Raw genomic sequence first — 25,000 nt, 5'->3', positions numbered from 1 at the left:
CCATGGGGTGCAGGGCCCAAGCACTTGGGCCATCCTCCACTGCACTCCCTGGCCACCGCAGAGAGCTGGCCTGGAAGAGGGGCAACTGGGACAGAATCCGGTGCCCCGACCGGGACTAGAACCCGGTGTGCCGGCGCCGCAAGGCAGAGGATTAGCCTAGTGAGCCGCGGCGCCGGCCTGAAAATATTTTTTAAACTATGTGCATGACATCCTTTTTTTTTAAAAAAATTATTATTTGAAAGGCAGAGTTACAGAGAGGCAGAGGTAAAGAGAGAGAGAGAGAGAGAGAGAGGTCTTTCATCCGATGGTTCACTCCCCAGTTGGCCGCAATGGCTGGAGCTGCACTGATCCAAAGCCAGGAGCCAGGAGCTTCCTCTGGGTCTCCCACGCAGGTGCAGGGGCCCAAAGACTTGGGCCATCTTCTACTGCTTTCCCAGGCCATAGTAGAGAGCTGGATCAGAAGTGGAACAGCCGGGTCTTGAACTGGCACCCATATGGGATGCCAGCACTGCAGGCGGCAGCTTAACCCGCTACACCACAGTGCCGGACCCTTGAAAATATTTTTAAATCCATTGTGAAAATAATAAAAACCTTACTGCAAAAGTTACTTTTATTTAATGTTCAATTAAACAAAAGATTACATAATAAATGATATATAATATAAAACACATTCACATAAGAATTGTCTAGAATAGGCCGGCTGGCTAGGTTAATCCTCCACCTGCAGCGCTGGCACACCGGGTTCTAGTCCTGGTTGGGGCGCCGGTTCTGTCCCGGTTGCTCCTCTTCCAGGCCAGCTCTCTGCTGTGGCCCGGGAGTGCAGGGGAGGATGGCCCAAGTGCTTGGGCCCTGTATCTGTATGGGAGACCAGGAGGAAGCACCTGGCTCCTGGCTTCAGATCGGTGCAGTGCTGGCCGTAGCAGCCATTTGGGGAGTGAACCAACAGAAGGAAGACCTTTCTCTCTGTCTGTCTCTCTCTCACTGTCTAACTCTGCCTGTCAAAAATAAAAATAAAAATAAAAATAAAAATAAATAAATAAATAAATAAATAAAATAGGTTGTCATTTTGTTTCAAGGGACGCATTGTATTTCAGACTATCAGTGTTTGAAAGTAGCTGTCCTGGGGCCAGTGTTGTGGCACAGTAGGCTAAACCTCCGCCTGTGGTGCTCACATCCCGAATGGGTGCTGGTTCGAGTCCTGGCTGTTCCACTTCTGATCCAGCTCTCTCCTAATGGCCTGCAAAAGCAGTGGAGGGTGGCCCAAGTGCTTGGGCCCTTGCGCCCATGTGGAAGACCCAGAAGAAGCTCCTGGCTCCTGGTTTTGGATTGGCCCAGCTCCAGCCATTATAACCATCTGGGGAGTGAACCAGTGGATAGAAGACCTCTCTCTCTGCTCTCCCTCTCTCTGTCTCTAACTCTGCCTCTCAAATAAATTAATTTTTTAAAAGATTTATTAAAAGGATAAAGCAGCTATCTTATGAACAGGACACTGAGGCGATATTTACGGACAGTCGTGTGCAGTGCACTGCACCCCGCCGACACGCTCTTCACACGTTGCTGCTGTGGTCCTCCGTTGACAAGCTGTGACCTGGGCGCTGGGAGCAAGGTGGTTCTACAGACGCTTGCAGTGACAGAGAATCCACGATCACACTCTTTTTCGATCATCTATTCACTGATTGTGACTCGTTGGTCCACCTTCGAAACACTGGTTTTTAAACTACAGACACCATGAGGGAAAATGGACAAAACAGGTGTCCTCTGACGCCAACAGCACTGATGAAAACGCATTCCAGAGGGCCTTATGATAACAGATTCTGCACAAATAATGAAACGCGCATGGTAAAGTGGTTATATAACAAAGGTTTGTTGGAACAAACCACAGCGGAGTGGAACCACTTGGCAAAGTTCAATGATAGGAAAAAGAAATCAAGGGCAGAGCTAGCGTTCTCTTTGCAGGAATTGGGCACCTATAACAATTTCTTTGCTGCTGTGGATAAGTACCATTGTTCAGTTTCCAAACAACTCACTTTTGTTAGAGGTAAAACAATGGTATCAGCCTTTGTCCATCTGAATCATCGACATGTGTATCACAAATGCATGGATTATTCACAAATTTGTGAACAAAGACAATAAAGATCTCATAAGTCTGCAGGATTTCAAGAGACGCCTACTTAGCATTCCTAAAACAAAGCCATGAGAAAGCCTCAGGAGGACGAGAGAGTAACACTCCTGAACCTGCTACTGTCCGAACCGATATCAGATTTGACACGAGAAGCGTGTTATTCTCAAACGCAAGAACAATGATGATATCAAAACAAGCCATGCTGTGGGAAACTGACAACATATTGTCAACAATGTAATGGAACCCTCTGAAGTGTTTTGCTCCTTTCTACCAAAAATAATTATTGACAGGCCATGAAAGTCACTTCTCTGTACACTGCGCAATATATGAAAGGATTTCATATTTGCCCAATGACCTATTTATAGGATGGCTTATAGATATGTAAAAGATACCATACTGTCACAATGTCTTATTTACAAGGCAGTTGGTCTCTTTGTTAATGATCATAAAGGATATATAAACTCTACATGATTATTTACAACCTATTTTGATACATGTGTCAATTTTGTTGAAATGTTTGCAGAATCAGAACTTGGGACTTAATGGGTGAATCAAGTAATGACATCACCTCCAGCGTCACAGGCCATATCAACATATCTCACTGGGCCTACAGAAGCAATGAGAACCCATAGTCAGTTCCCCAAAACTCTGGCCAGAAATGCTCTTTTAGGCTATTCATGAAGAAACATCTACACACCAAGGGGCTTCTCACAAATGACTGACCTGGAACCTTCCAAACTGCCAAGGTCATGAGACTGTGGGACTAAGCAGAGGGAAAACTGGGGGCAGCGGTGTTCTGGATGGAGCCGTCTGCGACCCAGGACCTGTCGGGATGGCAGGCAAAACCTAAGAGGAGTCCTGTGGTGCAGGAGAGATCTCTGCAGGATTCTTGCTTCTTTCCTGTAGTTTCTTTCTTTCTTTTTTTTTTTTTTGACAGGCAGAGTGGACAGTGAGAGAGAGACAGAGAGAGAAAGGTCTTACTTTGCTGTCGGTTCACCCTCCAATGGCCGCCGCGCCGGCACGCTGTGGCCGGCGCACTGCGCCTATCTGAAGGCAGGAGCCAGGTGCTTCTCCTGGTCTCCCATGGGGTGCAGGGCCCAAGCACCTGGGCCATCCTCCACTGCACTCCTGGGCCACAGCAGAGAGCTGGCCTGGAAGAGGGGCAACCGGGACAGAATCCGGCGCCCCGACCGGGACTAGAACCCTGTGTGCCGGTGCCGCAAGGCGGAGGATTAGCCTAGTGAGCCGCGGCGCCGGCCTTTCCTATAGTTTCTAAAACACTTTTATGATGGAAGGTAAAAAGACAAACTCCAGGGGGTTGGAAAAGAGCTTACTTTGGGGTCAGGATGAGCCAGCCTCGGCGGGGAAGGCAGCCTGGGGAACTGCGCATACTGGGGGATTTGGACATTATCCTGGGCACTTAGCACAGGCCTGGGGAGGGGGCAAGGCCACCCCAGGGAAGACACAAAACTTCTCAGGTCCTTCCCTCCTCCTGTGGAACCAAAAGCTTCACCCGCTACGGAAGAGCAGGTCAGCTGACGGAGCATGTCCACTTGAGGCTCAGCACCCAAGGACTACGGGGGGGCCCATGGCCGCACCTGGGAGGTAGACAAACCCGAGATGTGGTGAGCTGGTCTGAGGAGGGGTCTGGGCACTGGTGTATTTTAGAAGCTCCCCTCTCGCAACGTCCTGCCGGGATGGAGAAACACGGAGTGCTTTAGGAAGACCACCGTGAGGCTGGGGGTCGGCCTCTGCTCTGCACCTGCGCCTGAGACGAAGGAGCACAAGGGCACAGAAATCTTTGTTTATGAAAACTGAAGAGAAAGTCAACCGTGGATTTAAAAACCAAGCCAAGCCAACAACCAGAAAAGCTAGCTTTGCTTATGAATGTGGACACAAAAATCCTAACTCAAAACAAAATCAAACAAAACAAACATCACGACCAAATTGTGTTTGTCTCAGGAACATTGCAATGGTGAAATGGTAGAATAGAACCATAAATCACCGTGCCAACAGATGAGAGCAGAAAAACCCGGTGAACAGCTCAATAAATGGGAAAATAACGTGATAAAATTAAATCTACTTATGATTTTTTTTTAAAAAACCCAAAAGAACAACTCCCAGCAAGGCAGGATTAGAAAAGAATTGTCTTAACCCGATCCAGGCTAGCCATATAAAAAGGTCACCTGCCATAAATTTCAGTGTCATACTTGATGATAAAACCTTCAAATAATCGCTTTAAAGTTGGTAATAAAACAAAGATTGTCTGCTATCACTCCTCCAATCCAATATGATACCAAGGTTATAGCCCTCCCAGCAAGATCACAAAATAAAATAAAAAGAACAGAAAAGAGAAAGGATATAAAGATTTCAAAGCAAGAAACAAAAGCATCTCTGTGAACAGATGATGTGACCTCTTTACAGAGAAGTAGAGTAGAACAAACAAATGAGGGTTCTGCACACACCCCGGGCCGACCGGCCACCAGCTGCCAGCTTGTGACCCAGGCAGGGGACTCCAACCCTGGCGCCTCAGCTGTCAAACAGTGTAATGACCGCAGCCGCAGAGCCACTAGGAGGAGGGAACGCCATAGTATTTGTGAAAACACTCAGAGCACAGGAGAGTTTGCTACCAAAACTAAAATACTCAGAAGATCAGCAGTGTTCCTGTGTTCCAGCAAAGGCAGCAAAAGTGACTAAAACAATCCTACCTTCATTCACCCTCACAACAGCTTTGCAAACGACGCTAGTCACTGTTTCACAGACGAGGAAACAAAGGCTCCAGGAGAAGAAACATGCCACTGCCTCCGGCCTTTTGGCTAAGAGCAAGTGAAGAAGTGCACCCGAGCTACAGAGCGTGTGGAGGTGTGGGCAGGGGAGGGGCTGCAGAAGCAGAAGCCAGCTGGACCCAAAGCTCGTGTCTTTGAGAAACACCAGTGGCCCCTTAGTTTTCCTGCCCTCTGACAGCAGGAAGAAGGTAGCGATAGGTATCCCAGTGCTTTGGCCAGAAGAAAAGTTAATAAAAATACATCTAAGCCAATGGAAAAGCATTCCCCATTGGGATTCAAGACTGCATCAACAAGAGTAACCTGGAAATGTGTGTGTGTGTGTGTGTGTGTGTGTGTGCTGTTGGAGTCGAGGGAGACCTCACCTGATGACACAATACACTCAAGCCTCGTGGAATCAGGGCATGAAGAATAGAATGGAATAAAAGGTTCAGAAACAGAGTTCAGAAATAGACCCAAGTGCATATGGGAATTCAGTGTTACAAATCAGGAGGGGAAAATGGACTTTTGAAAAAAAAAAAAAGGTTTATTTATTTATTTGAAAGCCATACCATGAGACTGTGTGTGTTGGGGGGGCAGAGAGAAAGGGAGCGAGAGGGAGAGGGAGAGGAGGAGGGAGATCTTTTATCTGATGGCTCACTCCTCAAATGGCTGCAACAGCCAGGGCTGGGCCAGGCTGAAGTCAGGAGCCAGAACTCCTTCTGGGTCTCCCACGCGGGTGCAGAGGCCCAAGCACTTAGGCCATCTGCTGCTGCCTTCCAGGCCCATTGGTAGGGAGCTGCATGGAGGACTTAAACCAGCACTCAGATATGAAATGCCAGCGTTGCAAGTGGTGGCTCAAATCACTGTGCCACATGCTGGCCTCCCAAAAAAGGACTTCTAAACAAGCAGCACTGGGGCACTTACACAGCTGTTTGTAAAGTGATAAAAAGGATTCACATCTCCCCCCATATACAAGGACGAGTTTCAGATAGATGCAGTCTTAAACGTAAAAGTGAAACCATGAAAGTGGAACAGAAAATTGAGGGCATTTCTTTACAACCTGAAAGTGAGGGGAGACCACATCATCTATGACTCAAAAACCCAAAATAGACAAGCAAGTTCTCATAAATTAAACTTCAGGGTTTGTACCCACACTGTGAGGGGAATGTAATGTAAAACATTATAACCTGTACAGGAAGGATTTGGTGATGTGTAGAAAGCTCACACGTGCAGTCACCCTTAGATCCAGCAAACCCACCCCTAGAAGTAACTGTCAGATACTGCAGCAAAAATAAAAAGGATTATGGGAAAGACTAACAATGACCTTTTTAGAAGAATAGTGGTCTCCCACCCTAAAGATATCCACACCCTGATCTCTGTGTCCTCTCACACAGCAGGGGGGACTGCACATGTGAATAAGGTCCAGGGCCTTAAAATGGGGAGGTCACCCGGGGGGCCAAAGTAAGGAATGAGCCCTTGACTGTGGAAGAGGGAGCAGAGACGAGCGAGGGGGAGGAGGCAGCGGCAGCCCCAGAAGGCTCCTGAGCTGATGTGGTGTAGAGTCCAGAAGAACCCAGGGAGTGCTAGGTTAAGGGAGGGAGGGTGGAGAGACAGAGCGGAAAGGAAGGAAGAGAGGAAAGAGCATAGGAAGGAAGGGGGGAAGAGCAGGGGAGAGGAGGGGGGAGGAGAGCAGGGGGAAGGAGAGGAGGGAGAGGAAAGGGGGGAGAGGAGAGGGGAGGCGAGCAGGGGAGAGGAGGGGGGAGGAGTGCAGGGGAGAGGAGGGGGGAGGAGAGCAGGGGGAAGGAGAGGAGGGAGAGGAAAGTGGGGGAGAACAGGGGAGAGGAGAGGGGAGGAGAGTGGGGAGAGGGAAGGGGAGGAGAGCAGGGGAGAGGGGAAGGGAGGAGAAGAGGGGAGAGGGGAGGGGAGGAGAGCAGGGGAGAAGGGAGAGGAGGAGAACAGGGGAGAGGAGGGGAGGGGAGGAGAGGAGGGGGAGGGGAGGAGAACAGGGGAGAGGAGGGGAGGGGGGGAGAGGAGGGGATGGGGGAGGGGAAGAGAGCAGGGGAGGGGGGGAGAGGAAGAGAGCAGGGGAGAGGAGGGGGGAGGAGAGCAGGGGAGGGGGGAGGAGAGGAGAGGAGGGGGAGGGGAGGGTAGGAGAGTAGGGAAGAGGAGGGGAGGAGAGTAGGGAAGAGGGGGGGAGAGGAAGAGAGCAGGGGAGAGGAGGGGGGAGGAGAGCAGGGGAGGGGGGAGGAGAGGAGAGGAGAGAGAAAGAGGGAGCAAGGGGGGAGGATGGAAGGATAGAAGGAGGGAGTAAGGGGGAAATGGACAGAGGAACAGTGGAAACTGAGTCCAGCCAAACCTTTTCAATGAACGTCCAGTGGACAGGGCACGAGGGGTACAGGGACAGTCGCGTGGTACCACAATCACGGAGCAGGTGCTCCTCCACTTTACACTGTCTTGAGACAACTGACTGGCCTTTCAACAGGACACGGCACAGGGAGGAAGAGGGTAGGGGATCTGCCAGATTGCAGTGGCCAAGAGCAGACGCGCGCTTGTCAGGTGGGTTCCAGGGTGCATAGGATGGGGCGATGACGGACAAGCTCATCATCGTGACTGCAGGGACGGTGTCACAGGTGAACAGATATGTGTGTTGAAGTCAGAATCATCCACCCACCTGCTCTACAGCACAGTGTCCCTTGGTGTCCACAAGGAGGAAAGCCCAGTATGTACATGGACTCGCACGTCCCATCTACAAAGTAGTGTAACCTAGGGCACACCCTCCCGCCATCACAAGGCCCCGAGGGGAACAAGGATGCCAAGGCCAGAGGTTACCACACACAAGGGAACAAGGATGCCAAGGCCAGAGGTTACCACACACAAGGGAACAAGGATGCCAAGGCCAGAGGTTACCACACACAAGGGAACAAGGATGCCAAGGCCAGAGGTTACCATACACAAGGGAACAAGGATGCCAAGGCCAGAGGTTACCACACACAAGGGAACAAGGATGCCAAGGCCAGAGGTTACCACACACAAGGGAATCACAGCTACGCCTGCATCTTCAGTCTGGGAAGTTCTCCAGGCTGGTGCTCATGTTTTCAGATGTGCATGTGCAGGTCTGTGGGGGTGAAAGGGCTGGTGGGTTGAGATGCTTCATCCAGGACACAGAGGGGCCTGGGCACTGTGGCAGTGTCCTGGGAACTACTCAACCTGGGTGACAGGTTCCTTGTGCTACTCTCTTTGCTTTGGGGTATGGTGAAAACATCGAATGCTAAAAATACAGAGTGTGGGGGAGAGGCTTAGAGTGAACACACGGAGGCAGAGACAGATGCCATGAATTTATCACGTCACTTCCTCTCCCTGGGAAAATGGGAAGACAACACTGCCCAGACACTCTGGCAGGGGCATTGGAGCCATGCAACCAAGTCCTGTAAGCAAGGGGTGGGCAGAAGCCCTGCAATTCACGCCAGCCTGCTCTGGGAGCACAGAACAAAGTGTGCTGAGTCGTGACGTGGTTTCTGTGGCCCGGCCCAGCACCAGGTTCTGAAGCTGCCCTAATGGAGTTCAGCCGCAGCGTCATCTGCAGCCCCCAAAGACCAACCCAACGCTCTGCACCCGGCTGCTTCTGCAGACGGACCCAGAGGGGTGAGAGGGTTTGCATCAGAGTCCACGACTTCCTATTTTCTTCTAAAGTGTCTTAGAGTTTGCTTCTATCACTTTGCTTTTCACTCACTGGGGAGCTGCTGTTTGCATTTGAAGTGAGGCGGGGAAACACTGTTATTTTTCCCAATAATGGTCCCAGCCCCACTAATGGACCAGTGCGGCTTTGATGTTTACATTTTCAGGATCTCACATAGATTTCCACAAACGTTCCACTAAACGAAACTTGGAAGACACACACAGGATGCACTTCCTAGTTTATGACTGCTTTTCCAGAGTGAAATGTCTTACAATACAGCGTAAGTACAGTCAGGAAAACCACCAGGATTTTACTACAGACAGAAACTGTTTTTAAACTCCACTCCTCCTCATATTCCGGGTCTTGATTTTTTTTCCCCTCCTACTTTTATTAGAATGCAGAACCGGCAGACTGTCCGGCACTTTGCACTGCTGTCATGATCTCATCCAAGTGACCCTGGCACAGACCCCACGCCCCTCCACACTTGCTAGGGCCCCTGCAGTCAGACCCAGGTCTTCTGGGTGAACCACCTCTGGCTCTCTGACTCACTTCACCTCAGCCACCCTGGCCCCTGCCCACCCTTAAGCACAAGGTGTACTCACCCCTCCCAGAGGCCGGGCGGCCACCTCCACTGGAGAGAACTCTTCTCCCTCACGGCAGGAACTTGGTTGGCCCAAGCTGCCTGTCCCACCCCCTGCCCAGAACTGCACCTGGGGTCGAACGTACTCTGAAAAAAAACACTGTCGAATGTGTGCAGAGGTTCTGACAGAGCAATCCTATCATTGTACGTGCTTGCTAGCTGTGGTAGAGGATTCTTCTTAAAAAGCTCAATGAATTATGCTATGAAAGTTGACCACTTGAGTTTTAACTTGAACTTTAACCCTTATCAGCACTCCATGGCCGGATGCAACCCCTGTCTGGCCTCTCTCGTTTCCACTGTTTTTCCACATCTTGTTCCCAGCAGGCGAGGTGTCTCCAGTTCCTGCTTCCCCTTCTCCCAGCGTGATTCCATGGTTCCCCTCCCAGCGGCCCCCAAGTGCACGCTGTTGGCCGTTCGGCACAGGCATGGCTCGGCTGCCCCTCAAGCGCAGGGCCCCCCGTTGCGTTACGGGACACGTACCTGCCCCTCCACAATCCACCTGCAGATGGATGTCTTCCCGTCGTAGCCTGGTCGGAACTGGAGTGTGGCTGAGCGAGGACTGATGTTGGAGATGACTAGGTTGGACGGGGCCCCAGGAAGGTCTAGGGAAGGGAGAGAGAAGAGGCGGAGGTTTAGATGAGGATACGGCCTGGGCGAAGAAGGCTCAGTGTCAGGACGGTCCTGTGCCAGAGGGGGATTTGTTCTCAACACCGTGAAAGCCAGCAGCAGCCCAGCTCTGCCCAGGACGTCGGCACAACCTGATGTTTATATTAGCAGGGTCCCTGCGAGGCTCTGAGCCACCTGACGGGGCACTGGCAGACACACATCTGATTCCTCTCTGTACACAGCAGGTAATTAATAGGTACTGGTTGGATGACGAGTGGAATTCTTCCCAGGCGCTGAGACACCACTGAAAACTGAAGGTCTACGCTCGCTCGTAGCTCCCAGGATGCCTGGGAGAGCAGGGAGGGGGCGTGCTGGGGGCAGAGCACAGCCTGCGAGCTGCTCCCAGCCTAGGCACAGCTGGAGTCAGGTCCTGAGCCTCCGGCTTCCTGGGTCTGGTTTCCAAGACAACCAGATTCAGGTGACAGCGCGGCAGTCTGCCCATCCTGCCTGTACTCAGTTGCTCTTGCAAGGAAATCAGGTTGGGGTGGGGTGAGAACGAGGCTCCCATCTCCTGAGATTCCCCCGGCTCTCAGACGGGGGGGTGGGGTGGGGACCTGGGAAGGGCTGCTCCGCTCCGCAGAGAGCCTGTCCCACCTGCAAGTGTGGCCCTGTGGGTTTGGATGAGAGCTGTTGGAGCACTGTGTGACGAAAACGGCTCTGGAGGAAGATAACAGGGTAAAATGAAGACAGGAAAAATTGCAAACCAAGTGCAGCCTGAGGAGTCCCTGGCTCGCCATCGCGCAGGTATTTAAGCCAGGCCCTGCACGGAAACAGTAAAAGCACGCGGGTGATCAATTCCGTATTGGCTCCACCAGGGTCTCTTGGATCTCAAGGGTCCTTTCCATGCCAGTTTAATGAATCTGAAGTAGAAAGTATTTAAACGAGAGGACGAGAGACTCGCTTCCTTCTCTGTCTCAGCTCTCTGGGTTCTTAACTGGTCCTCGGTCATTAATGCAATGTAGACTCCAAGCATAGCAACAGACTACAGCTCCCCAAGGGACCATCACAGGATCTCACACGCAGCGCAACGCGCACTGTGAAAAGCTATGCATCGATTTTAAAGGGTTCTGTACCAAAATAAGTGTATCTTCTGATTCATTTTCCATGAGTTTTAAACGTCCCCTTATACTCAGAATGCCCAGGCGTGTCCTAGCATCAGGCTACAGGCACGAATGACCTGTCCAGAAACAAGGCAGTGGCACCTCCCTCACCCCCTTCACCTTGGTTTTGAGGGCTTTTCCCAACGCCGTGGTGCCTCACCTCCCCGGGCTCGCCCGTCTGCTGGTGCAGGTGCAGGTGAACCCAGCAACACTGGCCGCAGAGGTTTTGGGGGCCGGCTACGCCTTCTGTGGATGGTGCCCTAGCCATTCCCGGAGAACCTGGCGACGCACGCACAGGTGTGCTTCCACTGGTGCCCTCTCTCAGTGTGTGTCACTATCTGTAGCTAATTAAGCAGCGGGCTGTCATCACTACCACTTAGGAAGTATTCATGCTATTCTAACTATGTGCTGTAGGAAGTGGGTTTAGATACTCAGTGTATTATGGGCACTTCATTAAAGAGAACAGACAGTATTACTTTATTCTGTAAATGCATTTTTTGAAAATGCTGAGCTGCCTTTGAGCAATGACTCTCAAAGTGCAGTCCCAGGGGGCAGCACCGGCATCCCCAGCAGATGTCTGGAGCCTCGGCCCAGAGCCGGGAGGGGGACACTGATGCTGGGTGTGTGACAAGGCCCTGTGCGGGTGGCTTGCCCATCTGAGACAGGAAGCCTTGCTGGGTCCCGTGCCTCGGGAGGCCGCTTCACAGAGGGTCAGAGGTCACGCGAGGCCCTAGCTGCCTTCACAATGGGCCGGACGGCAGAGCTGTCTGGTGAGTGAGCAGTCCCCTGCGAGAAGCATGGCTGACGTGTGCACTCCCAGAGGGACCTGTTTGTTCTGCATTTGTCTTGTGGTCTCGTCAGATGTGTGTGTCTCTGCTCCAAGAAACTAACTGGGTTGTGGCAGCTGAGCTGGAAGTGGGGGTAGCAGGGAGGACCGCGCTGGCTTCGGATGGATCTTGCAGGCCCTTGTGAAGGGCAGGCTTTTCGTCCTCAGAGACTAACACAGGGCGATCTGACATCTTTCCACAGGCAAAGGGACTTACAGCTTTAATCACTGGACTGAGCTCAGAGCCCCATGCTATTTTCCCACTTTAACCTGTATTTGGGACTTTCCTAGAAAAAAGTTTTCATTTGAAACAGAAGCTCCAAGATTGGGGAGAAAGTCAAGCAGCAGTCTTACAGAGCTGGAGTGTGAACACACAGGAGGTGGCATGAACTCCCAGGGACGCGGGAACAGGTGGCACCCACTCGCCCGGCGGACACCCTCCTTGCCCACCCGCAGCCCGGATCCTCCCCCCTCTGCCTCTTCAGCTTTCCTCCCCTCCTCCCCCAACTTCCTTCTCTTACTGCAGGCCCACACTGCTAGCGTGCTGCTACGGGGGCACCGTTTTATCTCGTTCAGGTTTGCAGTAGAAGCGCTCTCCACTTCCCTCTCCCAAATAAGGTCTCTTCTCCTTTGGTTGAGGGTGGGAGCCTCAGTGCTGGCTCCTGAGAGTCTCCTCGCACCCCAGCACACTCCCACGGCCCCGCATGCTGGCAGGAGAGAGACAAAGCCATGTCCAAGGCCCTGGACGCCAGGCCAACGCCAGGTCGGTGGTCACCCTCCCCCGTCCCTTTCAAGGCCCCCAGTGGCTTCCGCACAAATCGGCCCCCTCGGGTGGCAGCAGCCTCTAAGAGGAAGTAGGAAACCCACACGTGTACTGACCTGGGGGCACTCCAGAGGAAATGGTGGACGAGGTGGCCAGGCCGGCCCCCACAGCGGTGACGGCCGCCACGTCGATGGTGTAGGTTGTCAGAGACGACAGTCCTTGGATCTTGTATTCGTGTGTGCTGCTGTTCAGAGTATGTGTGAGACGCGAGGCGTTCTTCCCATACACCTCCCAGGAAACCTGGTAGCCTGGTGAAGAGGAGGCGAGAGTGGAGCCAGGGCCTCCCGAAGGCCGGGGCTGAGGCCCAACACCAAGTCCGGAACGACAGGGAGCTCAGACAGAGCCACTGCCCCTCCGAAACGAGAGCCCTGGTCAAGGCCCCTTCCTCAGCCTCCCACAGGTATGGCAACCACACCCCTTCTCAGACCACATGGCCCGTCTGCCCCCAGACGACGAGCTTCCTGGGGACAGGGGCCTGGCTGATATTTGGCAACCTCAGTACCCGGTGCACAGACGGAAGAATGGTCGCCAGCCGGCTGCGCTCTATTTAACGTTCTCCTGTCAATCCTGGAGCTGTTTAGCCAGTATCTCCGTTTGGACAAGCTGATGCTGTCAGTAAACAGAGCCCCCCATCAGCACTTGCCCTTGGCTTGTGGACACGCTCTGACGCTGCCCCTCCGCGATGGCTGTGCACCCTTCCACTCCGCGAAGCGCCGCGCCGGGGAAAGGTTCTCCTCACCGCAGTGCGTGAGGGTTGCCTCCAGCCCTGCCACTTCCATTTCTGAAGGCCTTGTTTTCCCTGCAAAATGTAATTCCCCACGCAGTGCGTTCCCTGGGGCCTCGTGGCTACAATTCACTCTACCTTGGATTCCGTTGTGGCTCAGGGCTTAGGGAAGAGAGATCCAACGAGCTCCAGAATCAGGCCCCTTGGAGGGGAGTCTGTGTGGTTAGAGGGTGCTTAGCAGGGGCCTGAACAGAGGGAGACGCGGTGGCGATCGCTTGCAGACCCTCAGCAGAGGAAAAGCGCTGAGCAGCCTCGCTGTGCCTTCCACTCAGCCGACAAACTCGCGGCACCGAAGCACGAGCTTCCCTCTCATTCTAATGAAAGTAGCAATAATGCTGGGGAGGTGCACTTGCAGGTAAACAAGAGTGTACAGGACAGCACTGCGGACCTCAATATTTAAAAAAAAAAAGACCCACTGCCCGCTTGCTGTCCCCGCAGCCTTCGTGCAGCCCAGCAACTCCCAGCACAGGCAGCGTGTCTGCAGGCTGGGAGGCTGCCGATGAGAACAGCAAAGGATAAAGCCGCCAGGTGCTGGCCCACAGCCCACTGCTGAGTGCCTCGGAGCCAAGGGCTGGCTGCAGCTCCGCTGGCCTCTGGGCGGCTGCCCCAGCCCGTGGGGATCGCTGGACCGGCCTCCTCTTGGGCCCTGGTCCTGTGCCTCCTCACAGTGTGGGGGCAGCAGGCTAGCTGGGCCAACCACTCATGGCGGCCTCCTCCACGTGGCCCAGTGCTGGACCTCTCTCCTGTCCAGCCGGCACTGAGCTGCTCCCTCTCAAGGGACCGGTCCTGAAACCACGGTGCTCCCCGCAGCATCAGAAGCGGGGGAACAACTGCATAACTGGAAACAAAAGCAAAACCTTCGGGCGATGAGCACTGACAACACGAGTGCTTACCACACTCCTGGCTGTGTTCTGAGCACTTCACAGATATTAGCTCATTTGATCTTCACCACACACCTTGGGGCTTGGGCCCACTGCTATCCCCATTCTACAAAGGAAGAACCCAAGCCTGGAAACCAACAGCCCTGCTTCACAGCCAGGCTCCTCCTCCCGCCTCCCACAGTGCCCCCTCTCTCCACCTTCCCTGACGGGCCTGCAGGAACCTGAAACCCGCCCCCAACACTGGAAGCATTTGCTGGAAAATCTCTCAGCCATTTGGAACTCGGGATGACCTCGGGACGCACGGGAGGAAGCAGCTTTGTTGAGCACGTCCACCTGGCCTGCCAGAACATGTTATTTGTTTAAAAGCTGCTCTTCATCAAATTTTACTAAAACGCGGCATCTTGTTCATCATGTCAACGTGCAGCAGAAACGCAGCCAGCCCAGGGTCTCCAGTACGGGCAGCATTGCTGGGATTTATTAGCATCAACACTGATAACACGGCCTGCTCAAATTGTTACGGATACAAACAAAAACCAAACGGACAACTCGAGAGCCCAAGCTGCTCAGGAGGCCGGAGAGAAACGGCAGCGGAAAGCGCGCGCTGGCGCGGCCCGGGGAACGGATGGCACGGGCCGCCCAGGAGCCACAGATGGCAGAGCGGTGGCACGTGGCCGGGAAAGATGCCCTCCAATTTACACACAGCTTTCGCAGGGCGGGCCTGGCGGGCTCCAAGGCCCTGGCCAGAGAGTGTTTCATCTGGCTCCAGCGAATGAGAGGAGAGGGTTAGGAGCCCGGAGCCAGGGCCCAGGGGCGCCGCCAGCTTGGCGTCCTACCTGCTCCTAGCGGCTGCCTAACTGAGACTAATGACCAGGGGAGCTTCAGAAATAATTTTCTGTTGATCTGGAGTAAATTCTCTACGAGAGAGCAGTACATCCAATCACAAACTGTCTGTCTGCATCCTAGCCCTCATAAATCAGAGTTTACGGAAAGAGACTGGAAGATACTGAAATTTACAATGGGAGCACAACAGGCAATTTACCCGGCGGGTGTGAGGCGGCCTCCTGCTCTGCACCGCCCTCCCACTCCAGGCCCTGAATCAAAACCAAGGCACGGGGGCTGCCTGCCGTGGCCCCCGGCCGATAAACCTGCACTTCCACCAGGACCCCCGGCGGCTGAGGGGTCCCGCGCAGAGGACTGCACTCTTGGGTGCTTATCTGCTCCCAGCACCTGCCTGCAACAGCAGCAGAGGGCTCTAGTGGGGGCCCGTGGGAAGAGAGGGCTGCCTGCAACCGGCTTTTGGATGTCCTGTTTGTCCACACGCGTGGCTTTTCTTTGGCTGTACGTAAGGAGCTCTTCTCTGCACCAGACAGACCTCTGTGGTGCTGCCGGCAAGCTTCCTGGAGGGACTGTGGTCGGGGAGGGGCTGGGGGCTGGGGGTGGTGGCAGGGAAGCGGTGCACTGGGTGCCGGCGGGGCTGCACCCAGGGCACAGGTCACAGGTGACCATGTGGTGCCCGGATACTGAAACGACAGCTGTCCTGTTTCAGCTTGGGTAGGGCCTTCCCCTCCCAGAGACAGGGCCGCAGGCGTCCATCAAGCTCTTGGGCGCACGAGGCACACCTTATGGTGCTGGCAGGGACAGGAAAGCACGGCCATGCGGCCACCTTGGAAGCAGAGCATCCACCTGAAGAGCTGGCCCAGACTTCCGCCGCCCACGGTGGCACCGTCACCTCCAACCCTGGCCTCGGTGGGGGAGGGAGACACCGAGTGACTGAAGCTACCTGAGAAGCCAAAGCTTCCAAGGTCAAGTTCCACAGTAGACAACAGACTGTGGTTTGTGACTGCAGGTATTCGTTTAAATAAAACAGGGAACGAGTTCATTAAGCCCTATTAGCGAGTACAAACAGATTACCATAAATTGGAAGTATTGGCAACCACTACTTAGCCAGGAAACATTGGCGCCACTCCAAGGATTATGCCCGCGGCCTTCTCTGAGCTTTACAACAAGGACGGAGCATGTGGCGCGCTCAGAAGGGGCGGCGGGCCCAGCTGTGTGCGTCTGCGAGAAGGGAGTCCCCTGTCAGCCTGCCTGTCTCCCAGCTTTCTAAACCGTGGCAGGCTCAGCCAGAGAGGCAACTGGGGCAATGTGGGATTAGCTGCTGCTCTTGCCCACGCAGCGCTGCTACGGAAGTCAATGCTCCGACGGCTCAAACGCAGGCCCAGACCTGGTCCCCGAGGGGTCCGGCCAGGAACACCTCTTTCCTCCATTTGCTGCTGCTGTGTAGCCAAGTAACTGGAGCTCAGAACACTCACTGGCACGAGGAGGAGCAACCCGCTCAGAAGACAGAACGGCTGGCTGGCGCCGCGGCTCACTAGGCTAATCCTCCGCCTGCAGCACCGGCACACCAGGTTCTAGTCCCGGTCGGGGCGCTGGATTCTGTCCCGGTTGCCCCTCTTCCAGGCCAGCTCTCTGCTGTGGCCAGGGAGTGCAGTGGAGGATGGCCCAGGTGCTTGGGCCCTGCACCCCATGGGAGACCAGGAGAAACACCTGGCTCCTGCCTTCGGATCAGTGCAGCGCATCGGCCGCAGTGGCCATTGGAGGGTGAACCAACAGTAAAGGAAGACCTTTCTGTCTGTCTGTCTCTCTCTCTCACTGTCCACTCTGCCTGTCAGAAAAAAAAAAAAAAAAAAAGAACAGCCCAGGACCTGGGCCCAGCTCTGAAGCAGGCAGACAAGAGCCAGAGGTTGGCTGTGCCGCACCACAGGGGAGTCTAGGAAGCGCAGACAGACAAGCACCCGGTGCATGGGGACCACACAGTCGGAACACTGGTTGATGTTTACTGAAAGAAGAGGGATTGGTTGGTGGCTGTGCTGCTCCTGGCCCGGCAGTGGCTGGACACCTAACACAACCTGCCTCAGTCCATCCTCCAGACCGTCCTGGGAGGGTGTTACAACACCCACCACTGAGATGGAGGCCTGAGAGGTAAGTCAGTGCTCCCACCTGACCCAAACAGAGGAAGAGGGGCCTCCCCACCTTCATCCAAGGCTCAGAACTATGCTGGTTTTATCAAACTTGTGGTTTTTATCTTCAACTAGTGATATGGGGTAAGGCAGGTAGCTAGATTAAAGTCAAAGCTGGAGACCATACCTTCCCTGCCCCATGTAATCCCACCCACCCACCTGTCAATCAGATGACCCTTTCCCTAGGATGTGCTTCCCTTCGCCTGGAACCTGGGGACAGTACCATGTAAACACTCCCCCTTCTAAGCTCGTAAGAAGCTCCCCCTCTCTCTTTCTCTCTCTGTGCGGCCCCAGAGCAAACAGGGTATGGGATTCTCTCTCTCTTTTCTCTACCTGGCCCACTCTCCCCGAGCAATGCCCAGTGTGTGTGTTTTCCTCACCTTCCAAATCAACTTTACCACTTGGCACACTGTGTGCATACCTGCACACAGGTAGGATGATGGAACAGGAATTCAGGCCCAGCCTGGCCCACAACACTAGGACCGAAATTGCCTGCTTCCCAGAAACCTTTGTCCTAAAATGAAATCACTGGAAACCCCGTGAGCGGTGGGCTGTTTCCCCCAGGGGTTCTGGCACCAGGAGAAGCGGGGTCACTGTGAAAGGGCAGCTGGTGCCCACCCTCCCCGTGCACAGCTCAGCACCTCCGCCCAGGCTGCTCGCTGCCTCTTGTCCTGAGGGTCCCTACGGGGAGGCACGGCGGGGACAGACAGGGCCCCCACTTTGCACACTCAGACAGTAGGCTTTGTGTGCCTCTGCTGACGGAGGAAAAGGCCTCCTGTCCTCATCTGTGCAGGAGCACAGCACCAAGGCCACAGCACGCCGCTCTGGGAGGTGAGTGAGGCAATTTCATGTGAGTGACACATCAGTACACGGCTGATGACCATCGGTCAGAGACTTCCAAGGCTCGGGAAGAGGGCACGAGGAGAGTTAACCTCCAGACACAGAGGCTGGTGCCACGTGGTAGGAGGCCCGCCATCGGGGCTGGCTCTCTGGCTTCCTGCCGCGTGGCCAGGGAGACTTTCCGGTTACCCTCGAGAAGGCCGCAGCCCAGGCCCGCGGGCAGCGGTTTCCTCGCAGGCCATCTTTGCCACGATGGATGAGCGACTCCTCTTTTTCGAACGACAGGGCCACTCACCTGTGATGATGCCGTTTTTCTCCAGGGGCTCCTGCCAGCTGACCTTGAGAGACGTGTCCAGGATCTCCGTGAAGCTCAGATGTCCCACCGCCCCTGGTTCTACCAGTTAAAAACAGAAGCATTTGTTACCATGAGAGCCCCACTCTCTTCTGATCCGATTTGCGTGGAAGGGCCTACCCACGGACAGGGGTGGAGAGCTAGGGCCAGCTGAGACTGGCAGGGAGCATCAGAGGAGAGGCAGGAGGGAGGAGGAGATCCAGGGCGTCCCAGCTGGCAGCATCTGGCCTGGCTGCGTCCCAGCCACGCGGAGAGCTGAGGCCACTGCGAAGGGAGATTCACACACAGCTCCTTCTCTGCCTTTGTCCTCGCTCCAGTGTGAGTGCAGCCGTCAGGCCGGCTAGGTCCTGAAGGCAACTGCTCCACAGAGCCCCTCTGGACAGCTGTCTGCGGCCCTGGGTCTGGCCTGGGCTGGGCTCTGAGAAACGCCAGGGCAAGGGCGCTACCTGTGAGACGCCACCTGACGCCACCCTTCTCCCTCCCAAGGGATTCTGGGGACAGGGCTTGAGAAAGAACATTCTCAAGTTCCGGGTACAGGGGCTTCCTCTGCCTGGAGCTCCCAGGAGCTTCTTGGCAGCACAGCCCCCTGCTGGCCTGGGGGGCTGCAATAGCAGTCGCAGTTCACACTGGCGTCAGGACTGGGCTCAAGAGCTGCCTGCTCTGAGTCCAGCTCTGCAGTCAAACTCCCCAAGCCTCAGTTTCCTCATCTGTGAAATGGGAAACGCAAAAACGACTCTGCAAGGTAACTGTGAAAATAAAATTTAATAAAACACAAATGCATTAGCTTGCCCTGGTGTTGTGGAAATGTCCACCAAACGTGAGCTACTCGCATGACCAATCAGCCTGTCCTCAGATCAGAAACTGCCTCTGGAGGGTAAAGACACCCAGGTCCAAGCCCAGGCCCCCGGCTCAGTTCAGTGCAACAACTGTGGTGTGAGGCTTTCCTGTCTCAACTCAGGGACAGCAGGACAGAGAATGAGCGCCCTGCACCTGGACAGAACCTTGTCCCCCAGCTCGCCTGGCTTAGGGCTCTGCACTGCCCCGCCATGGTCTGATGTGGCTGCCCTGCCCTGTGTGGTGACCGGGAGGAGATCAGGTGGCACTGGGGCGAATACGCCGAGGGCCACATTCCCACAGACCTGGTTGCTCCCCAGCCTGCCTTGACACCTGCACAGCCACAGATGCACGGGCTCCGGGGAGCAGCTGGAAGGGGGCTGAGGCTTAGGCTCAGACAGGGCTGGCGTGAAGCGCAAGGGAGAGAAGGCAGCACGCTCACAGGGCCAGGCGGTGTGCGGCTGCTGGCAGGCGTCCCCGGCCCCGCCGCTCACCAGCAATCCAGCTGCTCTGCTCGGCGGGCGCTGCTCTCCCTCCCACCATCACAGCCTCACCTAACGCCTCCCCCGTGGCACCCAAACCAGCAGAAAGGACGGGGACACAGGGAGGAAGAAAGCGTGGCTGGGAGGAGGCATCGGGGCACAGGAAGGAGGGAGGGAGGGCACCTGCGGAAGGGACAGGGACTCACTGTCTCCGCACACATCACGTAGGGGCTTGCCCCGGCCAGGGTGGGACGACAACTACCCACCCACCTCCTCACGGACCTCTCACGAGGCCAGTGACCCTTCTCCAATGAGAAGGCTGAGACCAGGAGAGCGGGAAGCTAAGGCGTGGTGGTGGTCCCCCAGGGCGGCAGTGTGTGCGGGATTTCCAGGTGGAAGTCTCCCCCCGCGGGGGCTGTTCTGACCCCTGCCCGCCTCGCTGGTGCAGACGGCCGATTTTTAGGAGAATTCCATGCCTGGCGCGACCCGGGGACTTGGACAAAGCCTCCGAACACAACCTGGGATTTTTCAAAAGCGGTAGGAGCTGCAGAGAACATCCTCGTCTGCTGCAATTCTCAGAGACTTTTTCGGGGAAGGCTCGCAGGCTGACACCTCTCACTCCTCAGGGTGGAAGCCGGCGGGAGGGAACGGCTGTCGGGACTGTGTCTCCTCCCCCGACTGCGTGCTTCCAGAGAGACATGCTGGCGGCTTTCTGAACGGACTGGCTCTCTCTCGACCAATCGGGGGGCAGAGGAAGCATTCTGCTCCTCTCGCGTTCTCGGTGCCTCTGCTGCCTGGATCCCTGCCCACGCACGCGGCCCTCTAGCTCTGCGGGAACCAGCTGGCGACGTCTGGGCTTAAGATTTATCTTCTGTTTCTCTCTACTGCCCCTCTCTCAACGAGTTCTTATTTTACTGGAGCCCTGGAGAAGCCAGCCCGCCAGGTGTGGAAGTAACTGCGGCACCACTGGCGACAGCGACGGAGGCCGTTCCTCCAGCACCCGGGCTGTTCTTTTAAAGGCTTTGCCTCCCTCAAATAGCAACACGTAACAGCCTCAGGCCTCAGGGATGACTTCAGCCCTCCTGTCCACCTTTCAGAGTGACATCGCACAAGTCTGAGCAGGGAGGACAGGCTCCACGCCCATCCAGGGATGATTCCGTCAGACAATTCTAAGAACATGACACTGTGGCGGGCGCCGCGGCTCACTAGGCTAATCCTCCACCTTGTGGTGCCGGCACACTGGGTTCTAGTCCCGGTCGGGGTGCTGGATTCTGTCCCGGTTGCCCCTCTTCCAGGCCAGCTCTCTGCTGTGGCCAGGGAAGGCAGTGGAGGATGGCCCGAGTGCTTGGGCCCTGCACCCCATGGGAGACCATGAGAAGCACCTGGCTCCTGCCTTCGGATCAGTGCAGTGCACCAGCCGCGGCGGCCATTGGAGGGTGAACCAGTGGCAAAAGGAAGACCTTTCTCTGTCTCTCTCTCTCACTGTCCACTCTGTGTGTCCAAAAAATAAATAAATAAATAAATAAATAAATAAATAAATAAATAAATAAAAGAACATGACACTGCTTCTGGCTTTTCCTGATGAGAGGGAAATATGATTTATGACTGAGAAGCAGTCATTTATATATGTAATATATATGGCATTAGAGCTTTCATTAGATATTCACAAATATAGACCGTATCCTGGACCATTAGACAAACCACAGCAAATTTAGAAGAACTGAAATCATGCCACCTCTGTTCTCTGATCATCATGGAATCAAATCAGAATCAAAAGCAGAAAAACAACCGAACAGTCTCCAAAAACGTGGAAATTAAACAGCACACTTATAAATAATCCGAGCGTCAAAGAGGAGTCTTACAAGAAACAAAATATGCAGAACTGAATGACCGTGACAGCAAGGCATACCAGAAGCTGTGGGATGCAGCCAAAGCAGCACTGAGATGCAAATTCATAGCCACTGAACAGCAGCTCAGATCAGAATAAAAAACCTACCACAAAACATAAACAAAGTGAATCCAACAACATATGAAAATAATAAATACTATGATAAGGTGGAATTTATTGCAAGTAGACTTGGCTGTCAACATTTTAAAACCTATCAAAGTAATCCAACATTTCAACAATCCAAGAAGAAAAAAAAATAGGTTTGTAGCAACAGATATAGTAAAAGCATGTGGGAAAAAAATCTGTTCATGGTGAAAACTCTCAACAAATTAGTAATAGTGGGAATGACCTCAACTTGATAGAGAGAGTTTACCAAACAAAAAAAAAATCATTCATCAGAGTGGAAGATCAGATGTTTCCCCTCTAAGACGGAGACCAGGCAAGAGTATCTGCTGTCCCCATTCTTACTCCACACAGCACAGGCGCTCCTCAACTCACAACGCGGCTATGTCATGAACGCAGTTTACTTGGAAGACATCCTAAGTCAAAAACACACTTAAAACACCTAGCAGGCTTCCCAGCCCAGTGACACAGCGCACCGTGGAGTGCTGTTTCCCCTGTGACCGGGGGGATGAAGGGCCATGGCGGGGAGCAGGCCGCATGCCCTCGGCAGAGGAAATCGTCCAAGTCCACAACGCACAGTGTGGCTTCTACCAAATATCTATCACTTCTGCGCCATTCCAAGTTGAAAAGCTGCCCATTGAACAACTGTGCGTTGGGGGCCGTCTGTACTAAAAATTCTAGACACTGCAAATAAGGCAAGGAAAATAAAGGCATACAGAGTAGAACGGAAGAACGGAGGAAGGTGAGTGACCGCAAAAGAGCAAGCTGAAGAATCTTGGTGGTGTTCACATATTGTGCGGAACTAAACACACACACAAACGATGAAGATTGGAGGAACCGTCATCAGAGCGGTGAAGTGCACGTATGTCGGTGTCCTGGGTGTGATGGCACACACCAGCTCTGCAACTGCAAGCTCTGGGGAAAACTGGGCAGAGCACGGGCGGTCATCCCGGTCTGATTCCTTATGCCCTGGCCTGGGACCCCGTAACCACCCCAATACAAAGCTCAGCCGCACAGCGGCAAAGAGCAGCTCCCAGGTGAGTGTGGCGCGAGCTCCCGGGATCAGCTCTCAGCAGCTGTCCTGCTGCTTTCTATTTGCCGCTGTGTGGGGGAGGGCCAATGATTCACGTTCTCTTCCTCCCACGTCCCTAACTGGACACAGACTTGGAGACCATGGCCCGATGGGGTGTTCCCTCACCACCAAGTGGTGGGGTGGAAGCCAGGCTGCTAAGAGGCCAGGAGATTACAAGAGGCCAGGAGATTACAAGAGGTCAGGACTCCAAGCAATAGTTTATCTGGTAAAAAAAAGCAAGGAGCAACCGTGCAACTCCGTGGGGCTGCTGATGTGGGGTGAGGGCGACCTGAGCTTCCTTGCTGGGGGAGGAGGAGGAGTCAGTAGGAAAAAGACTGAAAGAAGTAGTGGAGAGAGACAAGAAAGGGACAGGGAGGAAGACAGGAAGATGAGCAAGGAGGCCGGCCAAGGCCAGATGCTGCACCCAGGGAGGGCCAGGGTGAGGAGGGCATGGTCGGTCTTGACCTCTGCATTGCCAGGGAGGAGCAGAGCAGAGCTGGCAGTGTAAGGACAGAGAGTGGCACAGGAGAGGGTGAGGGACCCCACACTCAGCAAGGATCAGCACAGTGGGCGGAACCTTGAACCTGGCCCCCGGCCCAGCAGGAGCTGGAGCAGAGAGGTGTGGCAGCTCTGGGTGACTTCAAAGAAAAGTATCCTTGTCAGTGTGAAGTCTCCTTATAAAGGGAGCATGCACACTGGGTAGAACCTAAGAAATGCAGAGAGACACACACACACGTGACAAGTGCCCGTAATCATACCCCACTGAGATAATGACTCTCGCAATCCTGCGACCTGTTTCCTCCCGCGTCTTTTCTTGGCTCTTCCTGTTTTATATAAATGCATTTTGATAAAATTTGTATCTCATATAATTTTTTCACTTAACGTTATATAATGATCATTTTCCTTTAAAATTTTTGAACTTGAGAGTTTTGTGGTTTTAATAACTACACAATATTCCTTCTACCCTGCCAGTCAGTCCGTAACTTTTCCAGTCCTCCCCACTGAGAATATTTAACGGCCTTTCCTGTTTTTTTTTTTTTTTTTTTTCTGATCACAAATAACTGTAATGAGACTCCCTGTACAGAAAACCTCTGTGCACACCGGTGATGAGTGTCTTGGGACGGCTTCATCTCCTAGAGCTTTCGAGGCATGGCAGCTGGCTGGACAGTGGACAGGGAACAACTGGGCACGGCCAGATGCGTGTAGTGCAGAGACGCGTAGGGCTGGGAGCACTCAGGGGGATCACGGAGGGCGGTGAAGGGAAGAGAAGTCGAGACCTGGGTGAGGGACAAGCTAGGGAGGCACGCGGCGGGCCTGGGTCTCAGTCTCTGGAGCTCTTTCCTCCCGCCCAGACCTCGGCCACAGCTTGCGCACCGCCTGCCGCCAGTCGCCGCCAGTGCCTTTCAGGACTCAGCCTGTGGGAACACGGGCTGCCTCCGGACCCGTCCCCGCCCCAGCCCTGCCTCGGAGGGGGCGCAGCACCGACAGGACGCGTGCACAGGAATACTTACTGTCTTCATGAGTCCGCACGAGCTGCGGCGTGCTGGGCGGCCCGTCCCCCGGCGTGGTGAAACACAGGGCTGAAGTGAGGTAAGCCGTAAACTTCTTCAAGTTGGTGATGTACCCGTGGTGGACTCCATGGAAGTCTGGAGCGATGGTGACGACGGTGACAGCCTCAGGGACATCAGGCGGCCATGCCAGAAGCTGGGGTAGAGCAGGTTGAAAGAGACATCTTTTGAGTTGATTGCCTCACTCTTGCGTCTGGGTCAGAGTTTTATTCCACAACTAGTATGTATTTAAAGAAAGCAGAGGCCGGCGCCGTGGCTCACTAGGCTAATCCTCTGCCTTGCGGCGCCAGCACCCCGGGTTCTAGTCCCAGTTGGGGTGCCAGATTCTGTCCCGGTTGCCCCTCTTCCAGGCCAGCTCTCTGCTGTGGCCCGGGAAGGCAGTGGAGGATGGCCCAGGTCCTTGGGCCCTGCACCTGCATGGGAGACCAGGAGGAAGCACCTGGCCCCTGGCTTCAGATCGGCGCAGCACACCGGCCATAGCGGCCATTTGGGGGGTGAACCAACAGAAAAAAGAAAGACCTTTCTCTCTGTCTCTCTC

The 25,000-nt window shown here is 54.3% G+C and overlaps 1 protein-coding gene across 6 annotated transcripts in view; it reads right to left on the bottom strand.

Moving 5' to 3' along the window:
* Positions 1–25,000, bottom strand: part of SDK1 (sidekick cell adhesion molecule 1) — a 980,492-nt gene that overhangs the window by 127,257 nt on the left and 828,235 nt on the right. For all 6 annotated transcript variants that reach the window (XM_070064289.1, XM_070064291.1, XM_070064290.1 and 3 more), the window contains 4 exons: positions 24,406–24,598; positions 18,439–18,537; positions 12,675–12,866; positions 9,684–9,805 (listed from right to left, as the gene is read on the bottom strand). In XM_070064289.1, the coding sequence (XP_069920390.1) occupies positions 9,684–9,805; positions 12,675–12,866; positions 18,439–18,537; positions 24,406–24,598 (606 nt within the window). The remainder of the gene's footprint in view (positions 1–9,683; positions 9,806–12,674; positions 12,867–18,438; positions 18,538–24,405; positions 24,599–25,000) is intronic.

This window comes from Oryctolagus cuniculus, chromosome 19, assembly GCF_964237555.1.
Source record: "Oryctolagus cuniculus chromosome 19, mOryCun1.1, whole genome shotgun sequence".
Lineage (NCBI taxonomy): Eukaryota > Metazoa > Chordata > Mammalia > Lagomorpha > Leporidae > Oryctolagus > Oryctolagus cuniculus.
This window is presented reverse-complemented; position numbering and strand designations above follow the sequence as displayed.